Genomic DNA, 14,838 nt, shown 5'->3' with positions numbered 1-14,838 from the left:
TAAGTTAGCGGAGCGAGAGTCTGAGCGAGTGTTTTATGTCATTTATTGCCGAGTTTCTATTAGTGACTTTTACAGGAACGTTGATGGAAATAGAGCGTTTCCGGTCGGGGTGTTTTCGGGGATGCACTGAGTTGTCCCAAGAAGTGTTCCGCGCATGCGTGGGCTGACAGCTAGTTAGCAAGATGGTGGCGACCAGGAGGGGCACGCGTGGGGCGCCCCAGGACGGGGACGAGGGGGAGAGGAGCGCGGCGGAGCAGGTAATGACGCCGTGCACATTGTACATAGACTGCGGTACTCCATGGGGCGGCATGCCGGATTAAAGGGGGTGTCCATATGGCGGAAGAAAAGCTAGCAGGTCTCTTTGGGCCGTCCTCGCATTAGGAGGCCTGTTACTGGAGAGGAAATGTAACTGCACAGGTTACACTGCGGAGGCCAATGTAATGCAGGATCCATAGGATAGATCATCAGTTTAATCAAAGTGCAGAACCCCTTTAAATGGGTTATCTGGTACATTATATTCATGACTTGGGATGAGCGAATCGACTTTGGGTGAAACATCCGAAGTCGATTCGCATAAAACTTTGTTCCAATACTGTACAAGCGCTCCGTACAGTATTAGAATGTATTGGCTCCGATGAGCCCAAGTTATTACTTCGCAAAGTCTCGTGCGATTCGCATAATAACTTCAGAAATTAATTTGTACTGTAAAAAACAATTTCCCGAACTCTGGTTCGGTTCCAAGGTTTTTTTACAGTAATAAGCTTTCATCGACATCAGGTATGTGGGGGTCCGACACCCAGTTAGAAGAGGGGGCGTGCTCTCCGTAAGCACAGCGGTCACATGGCCTTGACGCAGATCAGCCCCATTGAAGTAAATGGGACTGAGCTGCAATACCAAGAACTGCCACTATGCTATGTACGGCGCTGTGCTTATCAGAGCTCTAGTGAGCGCCAGGACTCCCTGTAACAGCTGATTGGTGGGGGTGCCGGGACTTAGAACCCCGCCGATGTGATAATGACCTACCCTCAGGGTTTTCCAATCCTTTAAAATAATTTTGTAATGTATACTTTTTACAGCTCCCATCTTCTGTTTATGGCTGTGGTCACATGACCATGTCCATGCAGCTCTTTCTTATTTCCTGTGATATTATGTCCATGGGCGGAGCAGTGATGGGGGAGTGTCTATGTAACAAGCTCATGGGAGGAGCTATAAACTAGGTAGGTATTAGGGGCGGTGCTAGAGCTGTGGCTGAGGAAGAAGTGCATCATGGGTTTGGTTGGATACAGCAACAGAAAGTGCTACATACAGGATGTGACAGACCAGAGTCATTTGTTTACATGGTGAAAACGGGTCCAAACTGAAAAAAAAAAGCCTGGGAAAGATGTACATGAGCATATCTGTTAAAAAACCATGGTAATATCGAAAAAGCTCAGCCAATCAATAGCATCCGTGGTCTTGTGGCGTTTATGCAGGTGACCCCAGAGGTCAGTGATTGGCTGGGCAGTGGGATAAAAAACGATCAATGGGGAAAAGCATAGATGCAGCCAGGCTGTCTATTGTGTCCGTCTTTACGTCTATGCTCTGTGACCTAATTCAGCCATATATGGCAATCCGTTTTGATAGATGTAGGGCAGGGATGGCCAACCTGCAGCTCTCCAGCTGTTGCAAAACTACAACTCCCAGCATGCCCATACAGCCTACAGCAGGGCATGGTGGGAATTGTAGTTATACAACAGCTGGAGGGCCGCATGTGGGGGGGGGGGGGGGGGGAGATGTGGCGCTGTTGGGCACTGCAGCATAGTACACATGGATGAGGTCCCATCCACACATAGGTGGGAGAAGTCGGTGATTATGAGCACGCTGCGAATGTCATGAATTTTTAGCACGTATTTTTCTAATGCAATAACTGTACAAGGTAACACATCTGTTGGAAATTTGCGGTGTTCGGTGTTTTCCTCGTGTTATTGAGCAGCTTACACCTTTGGTGACGGTGTTTTTTCTTCTTTCAATTTGCAGACACCAGAAAAGGTTATTTCACCAACTTCCCCAGTGCAGACCCGGAGATCTCTTAGGAAAGATGTACAGGCTTCTGATAATAGTACAGATGAGGGCAAATCTGTGGTAACGAGTAAAAGCCCTGTGAAATCAAGTACACAGATCACCACCAGAAGTAGGCACAGAAGTGGACAGTCAGGTGCAGATATTTCTGAAGCAGAATCTACTGCCTCCAATTCTTCCACTAGAAGAACTCGCAGCAGGCCAAACCTTGGAGGGGTAACGGACTCCGCCAGAAAGCTGAGAAGTCTCCGGTCTGCTGTGATCACTGAACCCATTATTGAATCCAAGGAAAATGCAGAGCTATCAGAAGCAGAATCAAATTGCTCATCAGTTTCTACCCGAGCCAGGAAAAAGCAACCTGGAACTGCCTCACGTTTGGCTTCTACTAGGAGTCAAAGGTCAGGTTTCGTTCCACAACCCACATCTGATTTTTCAGAGGCAGAATCAACTTCTTGTCCTGTGTCAGGCACAAGAACCAGGGCCATTAGGTCTACAAGGAGCTCCAGTGGAAGACATCTGTCTCAAAAGGAAGACGCCTCTCAGACGGAGCAAACATCCGATGCTGAATCCTGTAGTTCTGGAGTTTCTCTACAGCCTCTTGCTAGACGTTCGAGTAGGAGAAAGAAATTACAATTACATTCAGATGAGGTTGAGCTCATTGGTAAAATGAGTAAAGATGACACTCGAGGTCAAGAGATTCTGAAGATGCAGAGTCCTAAGATAGATGGTGAAAAATCAGAAGCCCTGTCTTCCGCGGGAGAAGAAAACGTTTTACCTTCCCCTCGTAGGAGTTTCCGAAATAAACCAGCAATTCCGAAAGACGAGGTTATTGTTATTGATGATGATGATGATGATGATGATGATGATGATGAACCTGAAAGTAGTGTTATAAACAAAGCTTTGGATGTAGAACCTCTAGAAGTTGACGAAACATCTTCCGCTAAAGAAGTTGACTTGCCTCTGGAAACCAGTGCCATGTCATCATTACAATCCGGTGAAACTCGGCCAGAAGAAAATCTCCCTGATCATCTTCAACTTTCAGACAATTTAATGGAAGAAGAGCCAGCCTTAGAAAAAAGCCAGGTCCCAAACGACAAAGATGCTACAGAAGAAAGTAATGGAGATCTTCAGGGTGTGCAGGAAGGTGCAAATGTGTCTGAAAGTATGAAATTACACTTGTTCCTTGATAGTGATCACAGCGAGAAGTCAGAACACGATGATGATGATGATGATGATGATCATAAGGAAGAGGAGAATAATATAGATGAAGAGGAGGAGGACCATGAACCAGTGGTGGAGAGACGGATATCTATAAAAGCATTAAAACAACCTCTGCAAAGTAAAGGAGGAGATGCTCCTCGGGTGGACTCCAATAAAAAGTTTTTACTGGAATCTGAAGATGAGAGTGAAAATGAGAACATACCCGGGCCAAGTGATGATGATGATGATTTTATTGATGATGAATTTGAAAACAATATGGAGGAGGAAAACTATGAACAAGTTGTAGAGAAACGAAAATCCAAAAAAGCGTCAACTCAGCAGCTTCATAATGCACTGGGAGATGGGCTGTTTGTAATAGATACAGCTCCTGGGGTGGACCCCGGTAAAAAGTATTTCCTGGAACCCAAGGGAGGTGAAAAAGAAGATAAGGAGGTAGGGGAAATGTCAAGCCCAGAGGATGATTATGAAGAAGATGATGATGATGATTTTATTGATAAAGATGAGGATGAAGAGGAAACTTTATTGAACAGACCTAAAAGTGGCTTGTAAGTTATGTGAACTCTCTCCTTGTATGGCTCTACTGGTCTACACAATAGCTGTATATCGTAGAATATTGGGGATTTGCTCATTTGGTTGAACAATTTTAACATTCTTGATATGACTGAGAAAAAGAGGCCAGTTCCCTGTCATTGCATCCAATACGGTGCATAGTGCTGTGTAGGAGGGTGAGCCCACAGGTACAACATACTGATTGTTGGCCATTCACAAACCTTTGAAACTGGCTGGCCTTTTGAATGTGCTCTTGGCTACTGAAGGCACCTGTGGTGGTCCCATGTTCGTATGTGCTCGTATTGCTGAGAAAAAATGTTTTAATATATGCAAATTAGACTCTAGGAGCAACAGGGGCATTGTCATTGCACCTAAAGGCTCCGCTCTCTCTGCAACTGTCATGCACTTTGACAGAGATGGGGAGCCGTGATCACATTTACACTAACGGGCCCTGTCAATTAGAGAGGAGAGGGCGCGGCAGTTGCAGAGAAAGCAGAGGTTCTAGATGTAATGGTAACTCCCCCGTTGCACCTAGATGCTTATTGGCATATATTAAGGGCATTAAAGGGTTTCTGTCACCAGATTTAACCCTATTAAGCTAGCTGACATTAGTGATGTGCTAATGTCATCTAAACCTAACTAGCCTATTCCTACTTTTATTTATGCCCCCGTTCCGCCAGAAATCTAAGGCCCCTTTCACACGGGCGAGGATTCCGCGCGGATGCGATGCGTGAGGTGAACGCATTGCACCCGCACTAAATACCGACCCATTCATTTCTATGGGGCTGTGCACACGAGCGGTGATTTTCACGCATCACTTATGCGTTGCGTGAAAATCGCAGCATGCTCTATATTCTTCTCTGTTCTTCACGCAACGCAGGCCCCATAGAAGTGAATGGGGTTGCGTGAAAATCGCAAGCAAGTGCAGATGCGGTGCGATTTTCACGCACGGTTGCTGGAGACGATCGGGATGGAGATCCGATCATTATTATTTTCCCTTATAACATGGTTATAAGGGAAAATAATAGCATTCTGTATAATGGCATTCTGAATACAGAATGCAAAGTAAAATAGCGCTGGAGGGGTTAAAAAAATAATAATAATAATAATTTAACTCTCCTTAATCCACTTGCTCGCGTAGCCCGGCATCTCCTTGTGTCTCCTTTGTTGAAGGACCTATGGTGAGCATTAAATACAGTTACAGGACCTTTGATGACGTCACTCCGGTCATCACATGGTACGTCACATGATCTTTTACCATGGTGATTCACCATGGTAAAATATCATGTGACGTACCATGTGATGACCGGAGTGACGTCATCAAAGGTCCTTTACCCAGGTCCTAAAGAAAGAATACAGAACCAGATGCCGGCTGCGCTATCAAGTGGACTAAGGTGAGTTAAACATTTTTTTATATATTTTTTTTAACCCCTCCAGCCCTATTGTACTATGCATTCTGTATTCAGAATGCTATTATTTTCCCTTTATAACCATGTTATAAGGGAAAATAATACTATTTACAGAACACCGATCCCAAGCCCGAACTTCTGTGAAGAAGTTCGGGTTTGGGTACCAAACATGCGCGATTTTTCTCACGCGAGTGCAAAACGCATTACAATGTTTTGCACTCGTGCTGAAAAATCGCGGGTGTTCCCGCAACGCACCCGCACATTTTACCGCAACGCCCGTGTGAAAGAGGCCTAACTTTTATAATATGCTAATTATCCTCTAGGAGCAGGGGGGTGGGCGTTGTTCCTGCTCCTAGAGGCTCAGTTCTCCCATCTATGTCGCAGGCGCAGTGAGGAAAAGACGCTCGCAGGCTGCCAGCTTCCTCGCTGCGCCTGCCCTGAATGCTGAACCGCGCAAGATTTCACCAGAGCACAGGGCTGGCAGACAGATGCGAGTGCTGCCTGGCCCTGTCAATCAGGACTTGGAGGGAGGCGACATAGGTGGGAGGACGGAGCCTCTAGGAGCAGGAATAATTAGCTAATTAGCATATTATAAAAGTTAGATTTCTGGCGTAACGGGGCATAGATAAAAGTCGGAATAGGCTAGTTAGGTTTAGCTGACATTAGCACATCGCTAATGTCAAATAGCATAATAGGGTTAAATCTGGTGACAGAAACCCTTTAAGTTCCCCCTATATTTATTTTATTTATAAGATGCCATAGATAGATTTACAAAAAAATAAAATTAGTCACCTGTGTCAGCGATGCAGGCTACAGGGCTTGAGTTGCCACTTCCCAGCACAGGTGGTTGAGATGACACAACCTCCTTTGCCGGGTCATGATGTGATCACATACCTATGCCATCGCCCACCCGGCACAGGAGGTCACGATGATGTCATCGCGACCGCCTGCACCGTTCTACTGAATCATTGGCTCAGGCCTAGTGACCTTAGGCCTATCAGGCTGAGCGGCAAGGACTGGAGCCAGAAGTTTAGGTGCCCTGCGGCAAACTGCCACCCCCAGGGAGGGAGCAAAAGCGGGCGTGGCCTCCCCAAAATACAGCAGTATACTGGTATATTGTCCAGGACTATTTTTTCACCATGGATTCACTTTGGATTTTACTTTATACATTGTGGGCGTGAAATAGCGGAAATGTGCCGTTTCTGCATCAGAAACTTGCTGCCATTTTGAAAGTCTGCACCATGCTTTTCATCCTTGAGGAAAATTTCTACTACATAATCTGCATGGGAAATCCACAGCACATACACATATATGAATACAGAGCTTAATTTGCCCCTAATTCCAGCCAAACGCATTGCTGTCTGTGGCCCTGCCTGGCCGGTGGGCTGCGCAGGGAGCTCCATTATTGTACAGAACTGGCTGGTTTTTCTTCAAACATCATCTGGATACTCTAATCTTAAAGGGGTAGTCCCTTTTTAGAAGCTGTGGTATATCTGAATTTGTATTCGTGGCAGAGTCCCTTTTTCAGTATCCCTTTAGCGGTTCTTAATGGTATTTTACCTGGTCTCTTTATGCCTGCTGACATGTTAAGGGTTAGACGTTATGCAGAACGCTCCCATGTATTCAGTTCCTTTTTGTGTTTGTGATTTTGGTTTGGTTTATTTTTTTGCAGAACGCTGTCAACCAGTATAGACACAGGAATCAGCCTAAAGGAGATGGGAGGTCTGTACATCAACTTTGATGCGGAGAGGCCAAACCCGGGTCCGAGTCTTCTTAACAAAATGAAGAAGGAAAGTAAAAAGAAAGATGAGGTATTCTTGATCTTCTTACGACTATATGGAGCAGCAGCTCTGAAGTACTATCCTAAGGGCTCATGCAGATTTTATGTTTGGTCTGCATCCGATCTGCATTTTTGCGGATCTGATACGGACCCATTCGTTTCAAAGGGGCCGCAAAAGATGCGGACAGCACACCGTCCGTTTCGTGTCCCCGCAAAAAATATAGAACATGTCCTATTTCTTGTCCGTTCTGTAGAAATGTCTTATCCTCTTCTGCAAAAGTAAAAAGAAAAAAAATAGTGACATCTGTGTTTTGCAGAATCGCTATTTTCTGACCGCAAAACGCTTACAGCAGTGTGCATGAGCCCTAAATCTTGCACGCAGGGTGGATTTGATTTAAATCACTAGTCAGTAAGGCTTGATTTAAATCAGTTTTCTACATAAAGACTAATTCTTGCTGGTATAACTTATAATATGCAAATAGATGAAGATTTTTGATTAGGTTGGTAGAAGTTAGGATTAAGGTCTTTTTCTCAACTCTGTTCATGTTATAACATTTTTGCTGTGAAGAAGAGGCATGTGATCTCTGCTGAGTCAAATTCAGTTTTGAGAACTGCAAAAGTAAAGCAAGCATCTGTGATAATATCTTGTAGGCAGAGAAACTGCCCAATAATGTTACAAAAACCTCTTGGGGAGCATCACATTGTGAATGGATTAATGGAATTTATTTACCAAAAAAATGAAACCTATACAGCCTTATTCTACATAATTAAAAAAAACAAATCTTTATTTCATGATGGCATAACCTTTGGATGGTAATATATTTTCCTTCAAAAAGCATTTTATATTCAATATTTTTTTTTTTAAATCATTGATTTTTATCCACCCTGCTTGCACGGCATAGAGCCACCAATGAGACACATGGCGGGTTATAAAACGTCATTAAGATATCATAACCTACTTTATCCATATTGTGAATGCATGCTGGTCTATTTTGTGCAGTATTCGTTTTCATACATTGTTTATTGCAACCGTGACCTCTGCTTTATCAGCAAAGTATAATAAGGGGGGCCAACTTCCGGGTCTCCCCTCTTACAAAAAACCAAGGGCCTGGAGCCCGGTCAGACGGTTGTATTACGGCAACCATTTAGCGTATTATACATTATAAGCAGTCTACAGTAATTCACAGGTCATTTATGGTGCAGGAAGCAGTGGAGCATCTCCTCCGATACTTTACAATGGGAATGGATTTCTACCTGGCAGTTATATTGTATATCCACAGATATAATCGTTATGATCATGTCTAACTGGATTTAGTTTGGTTTCATATTGGGAAGCCTTGTAATTCCATTTCAGTAGAGTTCACATTCCATGCTTTGTGGAAGTTTGCACTCGGCTGCAAATTTAGCCTTTTTCCCTTTTTTTCTTTGTCTAGCTGCTTCAGAAAAGTGTCATAACACCTGACTACGAGAAGAAAGAAAGTGTCCCGCCATATATGGAATCTCAGCGTAAACTTAAAAAATTACGGAAGGTAAGCAACGCCCAAAGGCTTGTGAGCAGCGATTCTGATATTATGTGCGCAGGGCGCATCTAAAGTGATCAGCACTTTTGAAAACTAGTTCTTTTTCAAGGGCAAATGTGTTGCACTCGGGCTGATGCACCCGTCCACTTTTCCCGACACATTCTTATGTGTCTGAACAACTGCCCCATGGTTTTCTAAATATGGTGTCCAGTGCCATATTTTGCTTTGTGTTTAGGGCAGAAAACTGCTATGAACTACATTGAGAAGTCTACTCCAATCTGCCTGTGTATAGAGCGTCCTCTTCTAGAGGTAGCCACGGTCCCCTAATATCTTTTTCTTGAAGATCAAATTGCTACACGTTAAACGTTACCCGTTTAGGTAGATGCAGTGCCTTTTTAATACAAAATTTATAAAAATATTGAGGAACCATTTGTCGTGGTGCCAAGCCAGTTCTTTCCGAGAGTACAGCCACATAGGACATAAAATCAGTGGCAGACTTCACTGAAAATTCAGTGTCAGATCCAGTGCAAAATCTGCATATTTTTAATGCAGGTTTTTGTAGTGTTTTGTTTTACACAAATTTGACACTATACATTGCGAATGTTGAAAATCCCTAGGAAGAATTGACATAAGTTGCAGATATTGTCCTGCAGTGTGTGAGATTTGTTAAAATCGTATCCATATTACTGCTACTGCAATACAATTGATGCAGTGTCACAGTTTTTGAAAGACTACTGTTTTTTCACATATGTATATGTATATATATATATGTGTGTATATATATATATATATATATATATATATATATATATATATATATATAGTGTGTGTGTGTGTGTATATATATATAGTGTGTGTGTGTATATATATATAGTGTGTGTGTGTATATATATATAGTGTGTGTGTGTGTGTATATATATAGTGTGTGTGTGTGTGTATATATATATAGTGTGTGTGTGTGTGTATATATATAGTGTGTGTGTGTGTATATATATAGTGTGTGTGTGTGTGTATATATATATATAGTGTGTGTGTGTATGTATATATTTCAAGCTTGAAAAAGGCTCAAGTGTAGAGCCGAAACGTTGCACCACCTGGGTGAATAAAGGTTCACTCACTTTTATCTTCTGGAGTGCTGCCCGTTTTTTCTGGATCTATACATTGGGGTAAGAAGCCTATTCCCCCTGGGTACGTGCACCCTAACTTTAACTGATTCTGGACCAGTGCAGGGAAAAGCAGTGTGAAGAAGCGACAGTTTCAGGTGATGAATATTTGTCCTTTTTGTATTTTTAGGAGGAAAGGGATAAAACAACAGGAAGGGGATGGTTTGACATGAAGGCTCCAGAACTGACTGAAGAATTGAAGAATGATCTGAAGGCTTTGAAAATGAGATCTGCTATGGACCCAAAACATTTTTATAAAAAGAATGATCGTGATGGCTTTCCAAAGTATTTTGAGGTATGGAACAACGGAACCCAATTTCTGCTCCGTTTCAGACCATATGCTAACATTACCACCTCCTAGTTTTTGTAGGGTGGTTACCTCGATTGTAGTTATTTTGATGGTAAACTCTTTGCTTTAGAGCCAACATATGTGATTACCATCGCTGCTGCTCCGATCCTCCTTGCTGTTTCAGCCATAGCGTCATGTTCTTCGCCACAGTGATGATGTGCTGTATACAGAGACGGTTGTCACCAGTCACTGGACTCGGCAATATACGGCCCGTGACTGCTGAGGCCAGTGATTGCAGCTGTAATGTGGAGTATACAGGCTTGTCGTCGCAGCAGTGGGGACGATCGGAGTGGCAAGTGATGAAATGGGCGAAGTGTTTTATTATTTTGATCACAATTGCTGGCTGGGGAGAGTGTGTAAAATAGATTGGACAATCCCTTTAAGGCCTCATGCACACAAACGTATTTTCTTTCCGTGTCCGTTCCGTTTTTTTTTTCTTGTTGTGGACGGTCTACAGAACCATTCATTTCAATGGATTTGCAAAAAAAAAACGGAAGTTACTTTGTGTGCATTCTGTTTCCGCATGTCCGTATTTCCGTTGCGCAAAAAATAGAACCTGTCCTATTATTGTCCGCATTACGGACAAGGAATAGTACTGTTCTATTAGGGGCCAGCTGTTCCGTTCTGCAACATACGGAGAACACGGACGTCATCCGTATTTATTTATTTTTTATAAGCGGGTCAACAGTGAAGAGAGTGCTGCAGCTGATCGACAGGGGTGCTGGGAGTTGTACCCCATCCGATTTGATATTGATGACCTGTCCTGAGGATAGGTCATCGATATTGGAAACTGGCCAACCCATTTGACCCCCCCCCCCCAGTCCTACTAATGCAGCTGAGCAGCAAAATACTTGTTCAGTTTTGTTTGGCAGAGAGATGCTGATGTTAAAATGAGGGGTTCTCCCACAATGGACATTTATCATGTATCCACGGGAGAGATGATTGCCATGGTCACTGGAAACCCCTACCAATCGCTGTACTGAGTCCTGTGCCCACCCCTCCCTCGTTTCTCCTCTCTGACTAAAGTGAGGATAACTTTGAGTACACGCTTGGCTGCTGGTCAGGTCAAACAAGGGAGGAGGAACAAGGGATCCTCAGCAATGAGACATGAATTACTTATCCTGTGGGTATGTTGTAAATGTCTATTGTGGTGTCATACATTGACATTTAGGTGTGTCCCGTTTTTTCTTTTTACTTTTTAACTGGCATTTTTTTACTGCAAAAACACTATGAAAATACTTGAAAAATGTGTAAAAAAAAAAAATGCATGTTAAGTCAGTCGTTTTTGGATACCTTAAGGGCAAGGCAAAAAGCATGGTGTAACAGTACCTTTTAATGTAACTTGAAAGATTTCATTTAAATTAAATGTAAAGTAAGTTCTGCTGTGAAGACGGAAGTTTCATGACGGCTACGGCATTGTTCACTAGTTGTTTGTGATGCATTGTGTTTTACTTTGTCCCATTTCTTCATAGGTTGCTACAGTTGTGGACAACCCCATCGATTTCTACCATTCCCGAGTTCCCAAGAATCAGAGAAAGAGGACAATTGTGGAAGAACTTCTTTCAGATTCTGAATTCAGGAGGTAATCTTTCTTCATTATACCTAAACCCGATATATGTTGGGGTATCTACTGGAGCAGACAATTGTTTTATTCCTAATGGTGTTGTGCGTGCGTGAGAGAGAGAGAGAATCTGTGGATGATGCTGTTATGTGTCCTAAACTGCGCACATAACTCTCCTATTGATAAAATGGCCAGCCTCTGTACTCACTTTCACTATGAATGCACGGTAGCGAGCGGGCTGGCCGGCGCGTGACTGACGTCACTGTCACGCTCCTCCCACTTAATTCAGGAAGCAGGAGCGTGACTAAGTGACGTCAATCACGTGCCGGCCGGCCAGCTCGCTGCCGCTCGCTGCAGTGCATTCATCGTGAAAGTAAGTACAGAGGCTGGCCATTTTATCAATAGGAGAGAGGACATTTTATCAATAGGGGCCCCTTCATATATAATCGCGGCATTTTTGGGTCGGCCGAATTGCCATATCGCATTTGGCAATTATCGCGATTCGATTATTTTTGCGATATATTGTGCAGCCCTAATATATATATATATATATATATATATATATATATATATATCTCACTCTACACTCTTTGCACATAATGTAATCTAACAAAGAAGTAAAATGTTTGAAAGGAAAATGCCTACATAGATGGGGGTCAGACCTATATACCGGACCTGCACTGGCTGAATATCCCTTCCGCTCGTTAACCAGAAAGGTGCTGTTGTGCATAGAGGTGTGTGTTTTAGCCATAAAAATCAGGGCTAAACCACATTGATTAAACTCCTTCATGGCTGAAGAAAACCACAGCTGTGACGTACACCCCGAGACTGCAGAAACAGCTCTACAGTGGATTGATATTTTATCAGGAAGAGCGTTCCCCATACAGCACCCCCTCTTTACCTCTGGGGAAGTTTAATAGATGACAGGTGATGTGTGAGGTCCTCTCCTTCTGTTGCCATGACCATAAGTGATCAGACATCTTTACATCCACCAATATAAAGCTCATAATACCAATCCACCGAACCACAATTTATAAAATTCTACTGTATTTATAAGTCTCACAGAAAATAAGGTCCACGGCATAAACCTCGGCACTAATAGAACGTTGTAGTAAATGCAGTTCTCCTTATGACTTGGGCTAAGTACAGACCGTACAGTTGCTAAAATTACCTTCGGACAGGTCTGTATTTTGCTGTAGTAAAGATCATGGGGCTGTTTCTTTATCTTTTTTACCGCAGTCCCATTTCAGTTTCACTCGCCATGATTAGCACACTTTGGGAAAGACTGCTTTGCAATACTGTGCTGTTTTGCCACTGTTAACCTATTAGGGGGCACAAGAATCCTAAAATGTATGCAGACTGGATCTCTTTCCAAAAACAAAAAGATTCTGTACCTCTAGAGCAGGGATCTGCAACCTCCAGCACACCAGCTGTTCAGAAACTATAACTCTCAGAATGCTTCATTCACTTCTGTGGGAGTTAGAACAGCCGAGCATGTTTGCATGCTGGGATTTGTAGTTTCACAGCAGCTGGAGTGCAGAAGGTTGCTAATGACTGCTCTAGAGCCACCATGGTAGCTATGTCGCAATGTTCAGCCATTTACACAGGCCTCGCAACGTAATTTAGGGCTGATTGAAATGACCGTGATCGGCCCAGAAAACCCGGTCTGTGTGTCGGCAGCATCTCCTGGGCTGACCGCGGCTCCCCTGACTGCATGATAGTAATTTACGATGGTCAGTTCATATGTAATCCCGAATCTTTTGTACTGTGCTCATATCATTTTAGTGCAGTACAATAGATCCGCCATCGGATATGAACTGACTGTATCACAACTATGGTATAGCCCAGGGATGGCCAACCTGTGGCTCTCCAGCTGTTGTAAAACTGCAACTCCCACCATGCCCTGCTGTAGGCCTCAGATTGGCCATCCCTGGTATAGTCCGTTCAGCTCAGGGGAGCCGTGGACTGCCCGATAGATGCGGCCGACACATGGATAGTGTTTCCCAGGCTGATCACTGCGGTGTAAATCAGCACTTGGGATTATAGCCAAGCCAGTAACTCATTTGCAGATGGCATTTTTGGGGTGATTGCCCCTCATCAGCGCAGAGTTAACTGACTTGGCTAGGTGAGAGGTCTCTGTTGCACCCCAAAGTAGCTGTCTGTAGATGAGTCGTTTGGCTATAATCCTAAATTATGTTTCAAGGCTTGTTTAAAAGGTCACACATTGACCTGGATTGTGCCTGATATTGCAGCCCAACATCCCCCGCACTTGCAGGGGAATCCTCTTGGGTGCCCTGGCTGTCTGGTACCTGCATACTCGGCCCATCACTGTCTTTCAACTTTTTTTTTTTCTTTTCCTTCTAGATATAATAAAAAGAAGTTCAAAGAGATCATTGTAGAAAAAGCTGCTCGTGCAGAAGGCAAAAAGAACCGAAAAAAGAAAAAATTTCGGACATAACTTGCACATGGAAAAGTGTTGTCTTATTTCCTTGTTACTGTCGCTCATGCCCGGCAGTAAGAAACTTGCATCATATACTGAACCTGAAGACTGTAAGGAGAAACTTGTACTTCACAATCTTTATTGTGAAACATATATCGAGCCTAATTTTAGTTAGGTCTGCTATATAGGTTTGTAAAAATACAAAATAAATCCTATTTTTTACATATCGAAGATCAAAAGCCTCAAAAGGTAAAGCCAAATTTACACCTTAAGGGTCTATTTACACGTCCGCAATTTCTTTCCGCATTTTGCGGACCCATCAATTTCTATGGGGCAGCACGATGTGCTGCCCAGATCCGCACTCCCGGGTCTGCAATTCCGATCCCGAAAAAAATAGAACATGTTCTATTTTTGTCCGGAATTGCGGACAAGAATAGGCATTTTCTATTAAGTGCCGGTGATGTGCAGTCTGCAAAATGCGGAACGCACATCACCGATGTCTGTGTTTTGCAGATCCACGGATCCGTGGATCCTCAAAACACACACGGATGTGTGTGAATGGACCCTAAGAATCTGCCTCCCATTTCTATCTAAAATAATAAATAATAAACTGCAGATTTGGGCTTTAAAGAGCTTTACATTTTTTATTAAGGCCTATTAAAAGATGTTAGTGCTGGTGGTCTGTGAGTCAAGACCTACTGATCTTCAGAAAGTAGGTGCTTTGGTGAGAAGTCAGCTGTTTAAAGGGAGGTTCTGACCTTTTGGAAAATCCAAGTAGTAAACAGTAT

At 43.2% G+C, this 14,838-nt stretch overlaps 1 protein-coding gene across 1 annotated transcript; it reads left to right on the top strand.

Annotated features, from left to right (window-relative positions):
- Positions 1-31: 31 nt before the first annotated feature.
- DNTTIP2 (deoxynucleotidyltransferase terminal interacting protein 2) lies at positions 32-14,436 on the top strand. Its single transcript, XM_040435032.1, has 7 exons — positions 32-257; positions 2,017-3,824; positions 6,910-7,048; positions 8,451-8,546; positions 9,831-9,995; positions 11,522-11,631; positions 13,975-14,436. The coding sequence occupies exons 1-7, from the start codon at positions 183-185 to the stop codon at positions 14,066-14,068; spliced, it is 2,487 nt and encodes an 828-aa protein (XP_040290966.1). The 5' UTR covers positions 32-182; the 3' UTR covers positions 14,069-14,436.
- Positions 14,437-14,838: the final 402 nt, after the last annotated feature.

The sequence above is a fragment of the Bufo bufo genome, chromosome 6 (assembly GCF_905171765.1).
Source record: "Bufo bufo chromosome 6, aBufBuf1.1, whole genome shotgun sequence".
Taxonomy (NCBI): Eukaryota; Metazoa; Chordata; class Amphibia; order Anura; family Bufonidae; genus Bufo; species Bufo bufo.
The sequence above is the reverse complement of the archived record's forward strand: the minus strand, read 5'-3'. Positions and strand labels throughout refer to the sequence as shown.

What these genes read in the sequence shown, in the direction of transcription:
- DNTTIP2 (XM_040435032.1), top strand. Translation starts at nt 183, where the DNA reads ATGGTGGCGACCAGGAGGGGCACGCGTGGGGCGCCCCAGGACGGGGAC. An exon ending in AAAGTAAAAAGAAAGATGAG is followed by an intron (nt 7,049 to 8,450) that starts GTATTCTTGATC and finishes TTCTTTGTCTAG; the next exon opens with CTGCTTCAGAAAAGTGTCAT. An exon ending in GCTTTCCAAAGTATTTTGAG is followed by an intron (nt 9,996 to 11,521) that starts GTATGGAACAAC and finishes ATTTCTTCATAG; the next exon opens with GTTGCTACAGTTGTGGACAA.